General features: G+C 37.9%; 1 protein-coding gene across 2 annotated transcripts in view; it reads right to left on the bottom strand.

Moving 5' to 3' along the window:
- NELL1 (neural EGFL like 1) overlaps positions 1–18,661 on the bottom strand; it is an 879,943-nt gene that overhangs the window by 6,209 nt on the left and 855,073 nt on the right. For both annotated transcript variants that reach the window (XM_045484781.1, XM_045484782.1), the window contains one exon: positions 13,195–13,388. In XM_045484781.1, coding sequence (XP_045340737.1) covers positions 13,195–13,388 — 194 coding nt within the window. The remainder of the gene's footprint in view (positions 1–13,194; positions 13,389–18,661) is intronic.

The following is an 18,661-nucleotide window of genomic DNA, read 5'->3' as shown; positions in this document are numbered from 1 at the left end:
AGATTATCTCTTAATTTTTTGACTAGTACCACTAGTTTTGAATCCTTTCATTGTTATAGTTGTCTTCTTCTTCAACAGTTTAAGTATTTCCAATATAATAATAACAATACTCTACCTTGATTTTAACATTTATTTTGTGCCGTACATTGTGCTTTTATATGCATTAGCACATTTAATCTTTTAAGGTTATTTTAATTTTTGAGACATACACACACACGCACACACACACACACACACAAAGGATCTGACGCAGCCTCCACGCTAACAGCAGAGAGCCCGATATGAGGCTTAAACCCAGAAATCACGAGATCGTGACCTGGATCTGAAGTTGGATACTTAACCCATGAGCCACCCAGACATCCCAGCATATTTAGTCTTGATAAATCTGTGGAGTACAATTTACACTCCCATTTCTCAAATGAGGTAGCTGAGTAAAAGAACTAAATATAATTCTTCAGTAACAGTCTGACCAGCAGTGAATTGGGACTCATGGTCACCTTGTTTTAAGCTCTATGTGTTCTTTAAAGTAGCCTGGTTTCAATATTTACTTCCCTACTTACTATGGTATGTCATGATGTTGATTTATATTGAACTTAATGAAGACTAAAACCTCATTAAGCACTATCCCTATCTTGTGTACTCAGTTGTTTGGGGGCAGCAACTATAAAACCTGATATTTATCCTTATTGTATTTTACCTTGTTAGATTCATTTCATCTCTCTTCCTGTCACAATGTTTTCTAAATGCTGTTTCTGTCATCCACCATAGTTCGTTCTCCTTCATAGCCTAGTGACATCTGCAAACTTGATGGATCTGCCCTCAGGGTCTTCATCTACTTCATCGATAACAATGTTGAATAGGACAGCGCTCACTGAGACAAGTTTACTGTCAGCTGAAGTGGAAATCTTTAAATGCTTTACATTTTTTTATGGAGAATGGAAAGGAGACCTGCTGGCTATGTATATAACGACATAACATGTTGAAAAATGCTTTTCCTCAAAGCATGTGCATTTTAGCTACTATTGCATAAAATGACAAGAAATCATAATTTTCTAACTACCAAGGGATGACAGATTATACAAACACACACTCAAGTTAAGCAAATGCATTGAGTCAGAGATTATAATTAGTCTGGACAAAGGACTCTCCAGATTCTAGGACTCTTCCAACAATAGGCCCTTATTTTAACTCAGTTATGTATTTTGCTCATGTAACCATTGCCCAGAATAACTCCCTAGTGATTTAACCAACACAAGCTAAAAAAAAAAGTAACGGTAGCTACCATATAAAATCATATGGTCAGGTCAGCTACTGAGGTCACAGTATTACTCTCCCCAAGTATAGAATGATTGGGCCTCCATAACCTAAAAGCTCTATCCACAAACCACGGTAAACAGGGACACATTGCTTTAGAAGAGGCTATTGTACCACAGGCAATAAGGCCCAATCAGAATGTTAGGTTTCTCTCTGCATGTGGGGATTAAAAGAATGAATAAGAATAAGTGGATAGCCTCCAGGGTTAGAGCAAAATAAAGCAATTTCCTATCTCATCAATTATGTGAAAATGCCAAATAGGCCCCTCTTAGGTTCTAACATATTTTAGAACAATGGCTATGTTCATTCTGCCTTTTGAATTACAGAGTAACTGTCAAGAAAATCATTTTTAATAATGAAAATGTCACAGGTGGCTCCATTAATTCAATGAGAATGCCATTACAAAACCTCAGCTAACAGAACACAGCCACACCAGCATCTAAACTTGGCAAGACAATTGAGCTCAAAGTTGGTGAGTAATCTTTCTCATGCTAGATCTCTGGGGTCATTCCCAGAGCCTGACCTCAGTCCTAGCTGGATTGGTCAGAACAAGCCCCATCTAAATGCCAAAGATGTATTTTTTCACCCTTCTGCTGTAGAAGCTAAATGCTTTTATGTAATTTTATAATGGATTTCAGCTATAAACAATGACTACTATATTATTTAAATTGCTCCTGAATTTTAAGAAGCAGGGACATACACTTTCCCATCAAATAAAAAAGGGATTTATTCTTACGCCATGGAAAGTTACAGGTTTTATACTATAAATTACACATTTTATTACTGAATAGTTAACACATTATTTACTCCAGATTGCATAATACCACTTTTCTGCCACAGTTTTGAAACTTTTAAATCAAGAAGGTGGAGGTCTTGGGGTGCCTGGGTGGCTCAGTTTGTTATGTGTCTGACTTGATTTCAGCTCAGGTCATGATCTCACAGTTCATGAGATCAAACCGAACATCAGGCTCTGTGCTGACAGTGTGGAGCCTGCTTGGGATTCTGTCTCTCTCTCTCTCTCTCTCGCTGCCCCTCCCCAACTCACGCACATATGCACACTCTCTCTTAAAATAAGTAAATAAAAACTTAGGTAAGATTATTTATGTAAATTCAATTATAATATAACCTGGGTTTGGCAAACTGACACCTACAGTCTAAATTCAGCCAGTCACCTGTTTCTGCAAATAAAGTTTTATTAAAACACACCTTCCCTTGTTCATTTACATATTTCCTTTGGCTGTTTTCACACTCTAATGGCAGAGTTCAGTATGTGAGACAGAGGCCTTGACAGTTATGCAAAGACCATCTGGCCCTTCATAGAAAACATTTTTTGATCTTTGATATAAAGAGTAAAATTAGGAGTGGTACTCTAGACCCATTTATTCTACCTTCTCACATACAAATTTTTGTGTTGTGATATCCAGTCTTTACAAAATATTAATTTGGCTTCAGGTTACACCACACAACCAGCCCTCTCTAATTAGCACTTCTCTAATAAAACTCTTAACAGTCATTGATTCCAAATGTCTCATTTTAATGAAGAGGAAATCAGGTCCAGAGAGGGGAAAGCACTTCTCTCACAGAGCAAATTAATGACAAAACAGGAACCAGACCTCACTCCAGACATTCATAGCAATGATTTTCCAATATGCTAAAGGGTAGGATAAAAGGACTTCACACAAATCAGAAGGATTCTTGAGGCATTGGTTCTCAAATGTGGTCCTCTGACAAGCAGCATTAGAATCTCCTGGAAACTACTTAGAAATGCAAATTGTTGTGCCTAAACCCAGACTCACCAAACAAGAAAGTCTATGGGGTAGACTCAGTGATCAAAGTTTCACAAACCCTCCAGGGGATTCTGGTCCAAGGAAGAGTTTGACACCTCTGATGCAGAAACAAAGATATGAAAAGGCAGGATTTGGAACTACATGCAGAAGTATGAAGTGAGGAGAACAGAAAAGAAGACCCTGTTCCTTGACAGGACCCCTAGAGTTTTGAGGGTGAACTAAACTTGCCAATTTGTTCATGTTTCAAAGAAAAGGAAGCACAATTTTAGGGCTGGCACAGCCAACTCCTTCCATCAAGAACACCCTAGAGAGGAAGGTATTGACAATGTCACTGGTTAGGTTTAGAGAGCAAAGCAAAGCATTTTTAGGAGTAAACTGCAGGATTTCAGAAAGCTAACCTCTACCCTGGCCCCAGGCACAAGCTGATTCATCCCTGTTCTTCACTCTACGAATGGGTGCCACAGGGAGAACGGCAGGGTTATTTTATTGTCAGCTCCTTGCAGACAGGGCTTTCTTCTTGCCTGAAGGAAACACAGGAACCCCTTAGGTTTCCCTAATCTGGCCACCTTCCTCAGTTTCTGAGCAAAGGCTTGTATGAGGCCAGGTCACGTGGTCAGCATTCCAGACAATCTCATGGCAAAGATCCTCTCCACTTTACCCTTCTTCTGTGTTGCCACAGGAATTTGGCCCTCCACTTGCAGAGCGCAAGTGGTTATTTATGGTATCTATTTCCCTATCCATCTCTAGTACTACATTTAGTTAAAGGATGAATGCTATTCACTTTTCAACTAAGAAAATGAACAAAACAAAACAATCCTGCAGGCAGCACAGAAATAAAATCTGGTCCTCACAGCTTGTTTTCTCCCACTGGATTTTCCAGTTACTACTAGAAGTAGATGAAGGTGTAGGAATAAATGCAAGCCTAACTTGCAACCCTGGCTCCTTCTCTGATCATTGGCACCGGAACACTTTTGACCCAGGAAAATGGGGCAGCTAAGTTGCCAATATGCCACTCTGGAGCTTCTGCCCACAGAATGAGGGCACACATGGCCACAGGGAGTGAGTGTCTGACATTATCATTTATCAAGACCCATGACTTAATTTCGGTGTTATCTTTCATGTGATCTTCTGTCTCTAACCCTCCTTCGGGTTCTCATCTTTACTCTCCTGAACCTTCAATTCAGTCTAAGTGGTACCTCTCCATTTAGTTTGGATCTCCTCAGTCCTTCTACTGTGCTGTCGATCAGACTTTGGTTGGGCCATGCCAATCCTCAACAAAAAGTCACTCATGATACTCTGCTGCCCACAGAATAAAGTCTGAATTCCACTGTCTGGCTCTATCTGTAACCTTTCTCTCTCGGCTTATTATCAGTTATCCCCCTCCCATACTCTTCTTTTTTTCTGATATTCTAAGCCCACCATTTACTTCATATTTTCCTTAACACATGCAATGTTTCTGCATCTTTGTTCTTGCTATTCCCTCTGCTTGGGATTCACTTTCCCCACATCTCTACTTGGCTAAATTTCTCATCCTTGAAGGTCTCACTCAAATGTCACTTCCTCTGTGACATCTTTCCTTATTCCTTTCTGCATCCTCCTAGAATACAATAATACTTCCCTTTTCCATGTCCCTATAACAAATCATTCATGACTACAAGGGCATGTCAGGTGACTGTGTATCCATTTGTCTATTCATCTCCATAATCAACAATATAATATGACCACTCATACTAAAATGCTGCAGTTTCCAAGAAGTTAAAAACCTGAGACCTCTCTATCTTCCCATGTAGCACAGGTAGAAAATAAAGATGTCTCCTAAGGCTCTGGACAAATTTATGCATGGAAGAGCCACAGATGGGTATCTGTGAAAAGAAACTGGGATATAACTAAGATTTAGAGGTCAAGCCCAAAGAGACCACCATTTTTCATTCTGTGGTCTGGATAATGCTAGAAGAACATGGGTTCCAAGCAATTTAGCAATCTTTCTGGGCCTAATCAACTAAGTGGTCTAAAGATGCATAAAATTATTGTCACTGTTAAGGAAGCACATGGCATCTAAACAAAATCCCAAATCCATTTGGGCCTACTGTTATTGCCGAACTCCATTAAGTTGTGGACATGTTTCAAGACTTCTTTTTCAATTGGCATGAAACACTAGTAGCTAACCTGGTGTACTGACTCTCAAGGGGGAAAGTGGACTTTAAAACAACTTCGAGTCTTCTTTGGTAAGTGATTAGTCATGGAGAGACAGCTCTCTGCAAGTCTCTGAACTAGGTACTTCAAATTTATCTTGATCTTAATTCACTCTCACAGCAAATGTGTCTGCAGATATTAACCCAGTCTTACTGATAAAAACATGGCTCAGAAACATAAATAATCTTGCAGAGTTCACAGAACCACACCCATGTGGAGCAGTAAGGCTGGGAACCCATTTCTCTAACTAGAGACCTTGGAATTTCGTCATGGATATCTCCATGTGTGAAACTTTACTTGTGTGAAACTTGAGTTTCTTGTTTCTTCTGTAAAGTAATAATAATATTTACTTCATGAGGTTGTTTTCAAAGTATGAGCAGATACTTATAAGTACCAGACACAAAAGAAATGTTCCCTCATTTCTACCTCCATGCTTAGGACAGAAGGAAGATCCTGGGGCTGAGGAAGAGATTGCCAAACCATATCTATACAGAATTATCCAATAACATTGTTCCCCCTACCCTCTCTTCCCCACCAGTTGTCTTAATTTCCATGTGTCCTTTATAAATCATATTAACTTTTCTAAATCTTATCAGAACTTCAGATAATATGTGGCTAAGTTACAGGAGAAATTATTTGGGCTATATACTATGTACTATCATTCAGTAGTACCTATTTAAATGCCCTTTTTCATGGATGTCCTAATTATTTATTGCAGGTTCTTTTTCTTTTTCTTGTCATGGTAAGCCTGACCATAAATTATATATTGAACCAGGGGCACCTGGGTGGCTCAGTCGGTTAAGCATCTGACTTCATTTCAGGTCATCATCTCACAGTTCTTGAGTTTAAGCCTTGTTTTGGGCTCTATGCTGACAGCTCCGAGCCTGGAGCCTGCTTCAGATTCTGTCCTCTCTCTGCCCTTCCCCCATTCACTCACTGACTCTCTCTCTCTCAAATATAATATTAAAAAAAAATTATATAGAGAGCCAAAAACTAGGGAAAGAATTTGAAAGATTTCACTCCAAGTTTACCATTTTTTCTAGTATTTATCAATCCTTTCTGTTGAATATTTATCATAGTAACATAATAATAATATAATAGTGATTCAATATAATAATTTTCAGGGTGTCTGGGTGGCTCAGTTGGTTAAGCATCTGTCTCTTTTTTTTTTTTTTAATTTTTTTTTTTCAACGTTTATTTATTTTTGGGACAGAGAGAGACAGAGCATGAACGGGGGAGGGGCAGAGAGAGAGGGAGTCACAGAATCGGAAACAGGCTCCAGGCTCTGAGCCATCAACCCAGAGCCCGACGCGGGGCTCGAACTCACGGACCGCGAGATCGTGACCTGGCTGAAGTCGGACGCTTAACCGACTGCGCCACCCAGGCGCCCCAAGCATCTGTCTCTTGATTTCGGCTCATATCATGGTATCATGGTTGTGAGTTCAAGCCCCACGTCAGGCTCTGTGCTTGAAATCCTCTCTCTCCCTCTTTCTGCCCCTCCCCTACTCTCTCTCTCTCTCTCTCAAAATAAATAAATATACTTAAAATAATTTAACATTATAATTTTCATGCTGTATTTCATATTTAAAATATATAAAATAACACAGTTAGATGACAGAATACAAAAGCAATAAATATTCAGCATAGGTTTGAACCTTTCCATGTAAAACTTATGTTTTAAGAAAAATTCCTACTGTTATGTACATAAAATTAATGGACTCAAAAGACTAATGCTGGTGTACTCAGCTCTATAGTGATATTCAGACATCCTGAAGTGCCTGACATTTTTAAGCAGGTGTTAGAATAGCTGAAACCTTGTGGAAAAATGCAATGTTGTGAAATCCAGGTTACTTTTAAACCATTTAAATATTTAAACCCTCAAATATGAAATTGATCCAAATTATCACTCTTTGTATTGTAGAGAATTTGAAAGAATAATTTGTACATGATGACATACTAATCCTATTTCAATGTATAATGTGCAAATAAATGTATACATAATACTTATTGTAAAGTAAATGTAGAAATGCCAGCTGCTGGCAAGAAACAAAAAAGAAAATCCTGGAAAGGATTTGAAAGGTCTATATGAATAATGATACTAAGCCACAAACTAAAACATTTTGGAAAGGGTGAGAGAGAAATACTGAGGGCATAAATGTCACTAGCAGTTTCCAGACTTACAGAACTTTAGAGACAGAAAGAATTTCTGATATCATCTAGCCATTTGTACAGCTGAGGAAAAAGGCTCTGATGCTAAGTTGTTTGCTCAAGGTCACAAAGCCAATTACTAGCAATGCCTGGAATAGAATCCAGGTCTTCTCATTCCTGGTGGAATGCCTTGAAGTTGCATATTCCAAGGAGTTTAAGGGAAGAGAAAAGAACCCAGGAATAAGAGTAGAGTGAGAAAGGTTGATTTCTGGCTTTGTCTACGTTTAAATTCAACTTTCTTCTAAGTCTAAATGAGGGAGACGATATTCCATCTTCCAAGTATAATACAGGAATCATATAGCAGAGTATTTATTTTGAATACTATCTAAAGAGGCTTATTGTCCTTGGATAATATAAACACTGGGTCAAAATAAGAAGATAAAAGCACTTTAATTTAGTGGCTAATATAATCTAGGGAAAAATGCACCAATTTCACCTTTAGCATGCCAGGACACATTTCATTTATAGTCTCTCTTTGAAGGACAATTTTGAAGCATCATAAAGAAGTTATTAATCTCTTTATGATATGACAACACTGGTCGTGTATGAGATTGAGTGGCTTCTGACATCTGGCTTGTATAGTTTTTTTCTCTTCATAGTCCTACATTCTTTGATCCTTCTTTTAATATGTATTCCATCAACTAAAGCCTACAATGTAAGTAGTATTTGTGAGTGCCTAGCTCAAAGACTTTCCCTACCATAGTCTGCAAATAATTTTTCCACTGTCTTTTGGCGTCTTGAGTTTTGGAGGAAAGTCTGAAGCCAACCTGAAATTTCCCAGGATATGCTGACCTTATGCTGTCCTGATGCTTATGGCACTAGTACTGGTCCTGATGGCTTTATACTGATTGGTCTTGTTATAGTAAGAGAATCCTTTTGGTGTACAAATCAGTCATCCTTCTCTTTTATCTATGAAATTGGTTTTGCTGCATTTGTTGTGTTCTCTTCAGGAAAACCCACTACGTGTTAAATCATTACTGTCAGCTTCCATATCTGTCACGTAATCATATTTCTTCTCCACCTTTCCCTTTCATACTTAGTGGTTTCTCCCCCCTCATCTCTGTGGCAGCAGTACTGGTTTGATTCCAAGAAGCTTCTGAGGTAGTCTTCATAGTGCAGAGATTTTCCCCTCAGTTCGTTCTCCAGGAGCCGCTTTCCTTCTCCTTCTCGTTTAATGCTCTTGCCTTTTTTCTATCTTGTTGGAATTCTTGCTTTAATTTCTTTTGGGTCTAAAGAAGTTTTATCTAAATGTTTCTTCAAATGTATGATCTAATTTTGTTCAAGTACATATTCTTAATTTGTACTCCACACTCCCATTATTGTAATATCTATGCCTAACTCCCATGTTTGTTTGTTTGTTTTCTTTCTGGTCATCATTGAATGAAGGTGGCTCTTTCTGAAACTGCCTGAGAATTTCATGATGCTGCCACTTTTTCTCCTGATCACCTGAGCATTTTTAAAATTTCTAATTGAAGTATAGTTGACATACAATAATATATTAGTTTCAGGTGTACAGCATAGTGATTTTATAATTCTATACATTATTCAATACTCTCACCACAATAAGTACAGTCATCATCTGTCACCATATCATATTATCACCATATTATTGACTATATTCCCTATGCTCTACTTTTCATTTCCATGTTATTTATTTTATAACTAGTTTACACCTCTTAATCTCTATCTCTAATTTCACCCATCTGCCCAACCCCCTCTCCTCTAGCAACCATCAGTTCTCTTTATTATGAGGTTTCTTTTTTTGTTTGTTCATTTTTTTTCCAGATCCCACATGAGTTAAATCATATGGTATTTATCTTTATTTGACTTAGCCTAATGCTCTCCAGGTCCACTCATGTAGTTGTAAATGGCCAGATTTCATTCTTTTTCATGGTTGGGTAATATTCCAACATTTCATACATGCATATGCATACCAAATCTTCTTTACCCATTCATCTATCAGTGGACACTTGGTTTGCTTCCATATCTTGGCTACATTAAATAATGTGGCAATAAATACAGGAGTGCATATGTATTTCCAACTTAGCATTTTCATTTTCTTTGGGTAAATACCCAGTAGAATTACTGGATTATAGGGTATTTCTATTTTTAATTTTTGAGTAACTTCCACAGTGGTTGCACCAATATACATCCCGACCAAGAGTACAGAAGGGTTTCCTTTTCTTTATATCTTTGACAACATTTGTTATTTCTCGTCTCTTTGATACTGGCCATTCTTACTGGTATGATGTGATATCTCATTGTGGTTTTGATTTGCATTTCCCTGATGATTCATGATGCTGAGCATCTTTTCATGTGCCTACTGTCCATCTGTATGTCCTATTTGGAAAATGTCTATTCAGGTATTTGCCCATTTTTAATCAGATTATTTTTGGTGATCAGTATCAGTTCTTTATATATTATGATATTATCTCTTTATCAGATATATTATTTGCAATATCTTCTCTCATTCAGTAGACCTTTTCATTTTATTGCTGGTTTCCTTTGTTGTGCCAAAGGCTTTTATTTGTTACAGTCCTAATAGTTTATTTTTGCTTTTGTTTCCTTTAGCATGAGGAGACATGTCTAGAAAAATATTGCTAAGGCTGATGGCCAAGAAATTACTGCCTATATGTTCTTTTAGGAATTTTATGGCTTCAGGTCTCCTATTTCGTTCTTTAATCCATTTCAAGTTATTTTTGTATATAAGTGTAAGAAAGTGATCCAGTTTCACTCTTTTGCATGTAGCTGTCCGATTTTCTCAACATAATTTATTAAAGAGACTGCCACCTTTGTTGTAGGTTAACTGACCATATGAGTGTGGATACATTTCTGGTCTCTCTATTCTGTTCCAGTGACCTATATCTGTTTCTGTGCAAGTACCACACTGTTTTGATCAATATAGCTTTATGGTATATCTGAAATCTGGGATTGTGATACCTCCAGCTGTGTTCTTTTTCAAGTTTGCTTTGGCTGTTTGGGGTCTTTTGTGGTTCCATAAAAATTTTAGGGTTATTTGTTCTAATTTTATGAAAAATACTAGGGACTTCCCTGAATCCGTAGACTGTTTGACTCTGCTTCTTTGAATAGTAAACCTTGACCCTTTGCTGGCTTGTATAATTCTGCTATTATGTGATTTAGTTTTATTTGAATTTGAAAACAAGAGTATGGTTTAACAGCCAGTATTTCTGTCTCAATCTTGACTTCTTAGCCTCAAAGATGATGATGCCATTATAGTCCATTTGGATGCTTATGTGTTGGAGCTACTACTTATGAAATTGGGTTAAAATATTTCTAGGTGCAAATAATAGGAAAAAGCAGGGTCACAAATTTAATTTTTTGAGAATGATCTACAGAATTTGATTTAGGGTTTTTAATTTAGTTTCTTTTTTAAAGAACTTTTTAGAGCTTTTTTTAACTTAGCTTCTTTTTTTAAAAAAAAAAGTTTTATTTCTTTTGAGAGAGAGAGAGAGAGAGTACATGAGAGTTGAGCGGGGCTAGGGAGGCAGTTCAGAGAGGGACAGAGAGAATCTCAAACCGGCTCTTTGCTGTCAGCACAGAACCCAATGCAGAGCTCAAGCTCATAAACTGAGATTATGATCTGAGTCAAAACCAAGAGTCAGATGGACACTTAACTCAACAAGCCACTCAGGCACCCCTTTAATTTATCTCCTAAATCAAAGCTGTCCTCTCCTTCCACAAGTTCTTGGAAGCTATGCTATTAATGAGTAATAAATGCAATTGGAAAACAAAGAAACAAAGAAGGAAATCTTCCTTGTACTTTATTCATAAGGTGGTGGGGTGGTGATAGAGGTGCCATTATATTAACAATATAAGGTTACAAGGATTGTTCATTTTTTTGTGGAATTTCAGTCTAATCCTCTGACTTTGGCAAGAGTTAAAAGAGTCAAAGCAGAATAAATCAACTTATATTGCTTGGATTATTAGCATAATTAATTAATGAAACTTTGGGAAGTTTTAATGATTGCTAAGTTCCCTCCCATGGGCCTAAATAAAACAAAAACTGAAAAAGATATTTTGGTTTCACACACTACTCAAGACTCAACAAAAAATCTCTTATTGATTCCAGAGACTGGGGCTCTGCAAATCCTAAAAAGGATTTCCGGGTCAGGTTGTGATCATCCTCGTAAGTTTGGGAAAAACAATATTTTCTAGAAAAGCACTAATAAAGGAATTCCTTCTTGTTTTGCTGGCTGAATGGAGACCTAACTGCCAACCTTTTCTATATACCTTTCTCAACTATTTTAAACCACAACAAGCTTTTCTTTCTGTTAAAAACTTTGCCCTTTGTGTCACTAATACAGTACTAAGGTTACAGTTTGAGCTCAATCATGTTAGATTGCCTATTTAATCAGTTTTAAATACATGAGCAGATATCATCTGTGGAGAGTTATAGGACTTGTGGCAGAATAAGAAAACTATGAAATTTGGGGCAAACTACTAGAATTCAAGTCCCAGCTTGGATATTTATGTATTGTGATATTTAGGGTACATTACTTGCCCTAAAACTCAGAAACTTTATCTTTCAAAGCTGTGCTATAAGAATTAAGTGTGATGCTGTTTTTTAAATTACAGGGTGCTTGGAACAGAGGAGGTGCTCAGTAAATGGGGTCACTGTACCTGTGTTTGGATGTATGGAACCAGATGCATGTATAAGGTAAAAAGTGAGCACGATGGAGTAATGATCTAAACACTTGGTAATGTAGCTCTCCTAAATGGGTGCTCCCGGGTCCTTTGGAGGTGTGGTAGACTTGAAGACAGGTGAATGAAGGTTCATTTCCACTCTATTCCCAGGGAGCTCTCTGAATTTATCAGGACACCAGCTCCCTAAGAGACTACTAAACAAGTCATTTCTTGTGGTTCCCATGCCCATAAAGCCCAAGATTAAAAAGTCCCATCCACAGACATAAAAATACAATGCAAGAGCTACAGTAAAGCAGTTTCAAAGGAAAATGAATAAGCAAGATCAACAAAAGAAAAAATAAAGCACAAGGAAATCAAACATTTTAATAGGCCCATTTTGCAAAGCATAAAGCTAAAACCGGGGGATGACAGGCTTATTTTCATAAGCATTAAACTCACTTCCAAACAACTTAATGTAAGGAATAGCCAGCCCAGCAGTGAGAACGGAAAGAAGACATCATTTATCAGAAGGCCTCATACTATCATTTCCATTTGTTCAGAACAGAGGTCCACCTATCTCTGACCGCTGGAAGCAAGCCTATGTGCCTTGCTTTTCTGGATGATGTTACCACAAAAATAAGCAAGTTCATGCAGGTGATCATTTCAGGCAAAGAGTAGTTTTAATCAGCAAGTCTGTGTAAGTGTGGAATGAGAGCTCATTAAATCTCTCACCCAACCAACCTGAAAGGCACTGCAGGCTCTCGGTGGGAGCACCAACATTGGTTTCTCTGCCCTACTCCCCCTGTGCTCTGCAGCCTCTTCTCAACTGCACACCTCACTTCTCACTAATGGCATGATCAATTCAAAACAGGTTTGCCTGCCACTCAGCATCATCATTAGCTGTAGCATGGATTAGAATGAGAGAAGCCTTTTCAGAAACTACAGGAGACCAGCAAGTCAACACCTGGGGGAAAGAGGTGGGGCGGAAGAGAAAAGTGAAGGGAGGAAAAGAACAGTTACAATTCCTGCCGCACTGTATTAGTCTCACCTTGCAGGAACAGACAGAGCACCTGTCTTCTTTCAAGGTCCACACTTGTCCATTGCGCTTCAGTCCTCCTTCATGAGGGCAGTCACCAGAGCAGGAGGGCCCAGAGGGACAGAGGCAGTCAAAGCCCCCTGCCAGGTTGATGCAGGCAGAATCATTCCAACAGGTATGGGTTCTTAAGGCACATTCATCAATATCTGCAATAAAGAAGGCACAGAGCTTTACAATTTAGCCAAGACTGTGATTAGAAAATAGTCATTTACAATAGCATTAATATTACTGAGCATTTACTTTGTACCAAGCTGTTCACATGCATTATCTCATTTACTCTGCAAAGCAGCTCTGTGTAGGAAAATCTGTTCCTATATTTTGCAAATAATGAAGCTGAGGCTCATAGAAATGAAATAGCATGCCTACGGTCATATAGCTAATAGGTGGCAGGTCTCATACTCAAACCTGCAGCTGTTGGACTCCAATTACTAAATTATCCAGTAGCAGCTCTAATCCAGTTTTAGGATATTCTCTGTACCATCTAGAGGCCATAAATAGTCCTAATTCATTAACAGTGGGGATACACCCTATACAGATCTGGGTCTTTTAGAAAAGGTGTGAATAGATCATCCACTGAGTAGGAATAAGTGGGCAATTAGGGCAACCTCGAACCAATCAGACTCCCCCAGATCCTGGGGCCAAGGGTGAAAGAAGAGGGACTAATTCTTGGTAGTTGCCTTGCCTAATCAAATCCTCTCCATCCTAATGGTCAGAAGCATTTTTGTCCCCAGAAAAAAACATCTTAGAGCTATGGTACATATAGCATGGATGAGGATGGAAGACACACATATATTTTATGGTTTTTGAATGACAGCTAAGTATGGAGGGAAAGCAAAAATCCAGTCAGCTTTCCCAGACATGCAAAGCTTGAGTGACCTTAACATCTCAAACACATAGCTGTCCAGTCCTGGATTGAGCCTCTTCCCAGTGGGCAATCTATTACTTCAAAAGGCAGCCAATTCCATCGGATAACTCTTTTAGAAATGTCTTCCTTAAATGAAATGAAATATATTTTCCTAGAACTCCTACTTATTGGTGCTAGTTCTGAGACCATTCAAGAAAAGTCAACTTGAGTTTTCTTATTTGTGACAATCTTTACACGATTTAAAGATATTGGTCATTTGTTTATCATAGTCTTGTACTCCACTGGTCAATCTAGTGCTATGTCCTTCAAATATCCTTCAGATGATCCTTCTGTGCACAAGGTTTTTTTGAACACTAGGTATTATAAATGTTAACAATGACATTTAAGACATTGTCCTTAGGTAGGTGACAAGGAGAAACACTAGAAGGACATATAGATAACTATTGTTAGGCATCTGATCAGGAAGTTTAATCCCTATAGTAAGTTAAAATAAGAACATTATAAATTGGGGTGCTTGGGTGGCTCAGTTGGTTAAGCGTCCAACTTAGGCTCAGGTCATGATCTCACGGTTTGTGAGTTCAAGTCCCGTATTGGGGTTTCTGCTGTCAGTTCAGAGCCCACTTCAAATCCTCTGTTCCCTAATCTCTGCTCCTCCCCCCGACTCTCTCTTTCAAAAATAAACAAACGTAAAAAAAAAAAAAAAAAAAGAACAGTATGAATTAACTTACTCTACTTCCTAAATTTCATTTTAAATATGTATAGGTTGTGGGCATTTGGTTAAGGGTTATGAGCTAAATTAAAGAAAAAATAATTCTAAGTGGCATTTTCTCCTAAAGTACTCAAAGCAATAGTGCTTAAAGGCATAATATATATTTACTGTTGGTGCTTTATACTTATATAGTGTGTCAAAGTTTTTTGAAGCTTTTCCAGGAGTTATGCCATATAATTGCAAGACGGAAATAGTTACTTTCGTTTTACAAAATAAGAAACTAAGGCACAGAGATGAATAAGTGGTCACACATCTAGTACCACGTTGAAGCAAAGGTGGTATCCTGGGCCTTCTAACACATGCTCTAGAGTTCTTTTCTGAACCAACTCAAGGTCTAAAGTCATCTTTCAGACTACTAGAATGTTCTGTGGTTTTATCTACTTTCAACTATTAAGTCTCTAGATATTGCAACCCACTTCCAAGCATAAGATCTTATATGGATCCTCTTTAGTATCCTTAGTTGAAATTCTGAGAATTACATAATTACTCAAAGTTTTCTATAATTTTGCAACTACTGTGACTTGAAAATAATGAGAAATAAATGACCTATCTTCTATTACTGACTGCATGCACTGCTGGAAAATTTGGCTTCACAGTAAAGGTACAAAGTAGAAAATGTTACGGAGTTCAAATACTTTATTCCAAGATTTATTTTTGTCTTTGTCTCATTAAATGTAGTCTCAGTCAAGACATTTAGTTAATTAACAACGATTCCTCTTTTTGTTGTTGTTGCTAAGTTTATTTATTTATTTTGAGACAGACAAGCACACAAGCAGGGGAGGGGCAGAGAGAGGGGGTTGGAGGATCTGAAGCAGGCTCTGCATTGACAGCAGAGAGCTCGATGAGGGGTTGGAATTCACAAACCATGAGATCATGACCTGAGCCAGTCAGACACTTAACCGACTGAGCCACCCAGGCACCCCATGATTCCTCCTTTAAAAACTGTGGAAATGAACCCAAATTACAATACCCAGATTCCCAGTCAACTATAATCTGACCTCATTTATGTCTTTACTGTTCCATTGTGTCCATGCTATTCTCCACACATTTGACCATATGGTGCTCCTACCTGGAAACCTTTCTTGTCTCCCAAGTCTTCTTCTTCTAACTCTTCTCAATTAAGAGTGGCATTGGATGTGGGAATCAGGCGACCCATGTTTGAAAACAAGTTCTCAATTTAATTGAGTGCTTACCACATAAAAGGCATTTTACATATCACTGTATGTCCTTGGTCACATTATTTAGCCTCTCTGACACTTATTTATCCCCTGTTTAAAACCATACCCAATGAATTTCTGGTCTTTTAAAAATTGTAGATAACATAAGAACTCACATATTTCTTGATGTAAGAATGTGGATATGTAAGACAAAGTTCAAGCCCTACCTCCTCAATTAAGCATCTCCCAATATTATGCCAATTCATAGTAATCAGTCACTTCCTTAAACTCCCACTGCAGTGACAACGTTGGTGGTAGATCCTATCTTGGAACAATACTAAACTGATATGTTTGCTTTATTCTCACTCCTTGGCTTTTGCTCAAAGTGGCAATGAAAATATTTGGTCTTACTCTTCTCTAATCACATATACAATCTAGTTTGGACGTCTGGGAGATACAGATAGAGAGTAACTTGATAGACAACACATGGAATCATAAAAAATAATATTCAGATTTCTCTGAACTCTGTGTTAACTCAAATCTTCACACCAGTCCCTGACTACTACATTAGCCTCCTATCTGGTCTCCCTGACTCCAGCGACTTCTCTAATCCAATGATTTTCAATTGTGGGCTCAGTAGACACATTTGAGGAGCTCTTAACAAGTACTGGTGCCTGGGTTCACCGCCACTAGAGACTGATTTAATTGGTGTATAAAGTAGGATCCAGATATTGGGGCTGTGTTCAGTCAGATGAGAATGACTGCTCTAAATACCTTCCGCAAGGGACTGGTGTTCTAAAAAGCAAATTTGTCCATATCACGCCCCTGCTTACCACCTCTCAGTCGTCCTCTGATGTCTATAATAGATGATTTAAGCTCCCAGCATATAAGCCTTGATCTGACATTCCTGTTGTTAGTTTCTGTCTCTTCCCCTTTTTGTTCAAAAGCAATGGGTTATCCACAAAGAGTCCATGTTGTTTCCTCTATGCCTTTTCTCATTATGGGAGTACTCTCCCTCTCCCTTCTCTCCTTCCTCTTAGTCTGCATGGAATGCGTTGGTGTATAAATTAATTTACAAAGTAAGTAGTTCCCTTTCTATAATATCTTCATTCCTATGTCATGTTCAAAATCAAGATCAAGCATCACCATTCTTCATTCTGTGAAACAGTCACTATTGACTCTGTACTCTATATACAATGCTATCCTTGCATTTAGCACTTACACACTTAATATATCCATCTCCATAGATAGATAGTGAGCTCACTGAGAACAAGGACTAAATCTTTTTTCCTTATTCTCTTCTCAGTGCCAAGTACAACAGAAAGCACTGTGGCTGTACAATGTTTTCACTTACTTAATCTGGGAAGTTTATAGACCATTACTATTATAAAGCCGATTTTACTAAAATTTGGTCTCTTGGGTGTTCAGAAACAAGAAGACAGAACCACAACCTTCCCCTTCAGGGAACACATTTTATTGTTAAGTTTTCATCTGGGGAAGCCCATGGTCTGGTTTATAGTATAATAAATATGGCAAAATAGTAACCACACTGAAACAGGAAGGCAACCTTCCCTCCTCCCTCCCCACTCCAGTTTCCTGTCAAATGCATGAGGACAAGGACAGAGGAAGGCCCATTAACAAAGCACTTCAGAAAATGTCTGGAAGAGTAATTTCAAGATTCCAACCAGTAGCTGCAAAAGAATCTTTAACTTAAGGTCTTCTCTGAAATCCTCTCTAAATTGGCAATTAATGGCCAACTATAACATGCTTTTCTAACATTTAATTATTTTTTTCATTTACAAAGTTGTAAGCATATTGGCAGTGTTTCTCTCTCAATTAAGAAACCTGAGCATAAAGATGAACACACCTAGTGTGCGCAAAAAAACCCTGGATTTGCTTTTGCTGCTCCAAAATGAAAGGATTTTGCAGTTGAATATAGGACCATATTGTCTACAAAGTTCCATGTAATTGCTTTACTTATGACACAGAAATCTAATTCAGCTTCCATGCAGTTTAACAGATTTATGGAAAGCCAGATGTTAGCAATTATGGAAACCAACATCATTCATATTCTTGGTAATACAGACCTGTTTGCTCTGCACAAAGCCAACTTAATCTATTATACATATCCCAAGGCATCCAAAGGGAGGAGGCACCCTATTTACATATTGCAACTGTTGTTCTCTGCTGAGCAAACACAAAGACATTCACCCATGATACTTACCAAAATCATCTGACAGGCCTCCAATGACAAAGAGGCAATGAAACAAAAATCAGGCAAAATATTCCATACTCAAATCTATAATCATTAAAGTGTACTTGTTTTTTCTTATTGTAAGTAATGGCTTTTTGCGATTTCCTTGTGTTTCTCCTTGTAAATTCATTATTTAAATGTTCCATGCTCAGATGAGAATTTCCTCAATAAAATTCTATGGCTAAGCTTACATTAGAACTAATTTTCTTGCATTGACATTTTCACAATTTCTGAAAGCTGTTATTATACTCAATTTTGCTTTTAAAAAAAGTCTGGTTGTGCCTAGTCAATCTGCTTTGTTCTTTAATTTGAGGTTCTTAGGTTATTTGGGCATGTAAGAAAACACAATTCAGAAATGTTTATATCAGCAGCAA

The sequence above is a fragment of the Leopardus geoffroyi genome, chromosome D1 (assembly GCF_018350155.1).
Source record: "Leopardus geoffroyi isolate Oge1 chromosome D1, O.geoffroyi_Oge1_pat1.0, whole genome shotgun sequence".
Classification (NCBI taxonomy): domain Eukaryota; kingdom Metazoa; phylum Chordata; class Mammalia; order Carnivora; family Felidae; genus Leopardus; species Leopardus geoffroyi.
The sequence above is the reverse complement of the archived record's forward strand: the minus strand, read 5'-3'. Positions and strand labels throughout refer to the sequence as shown.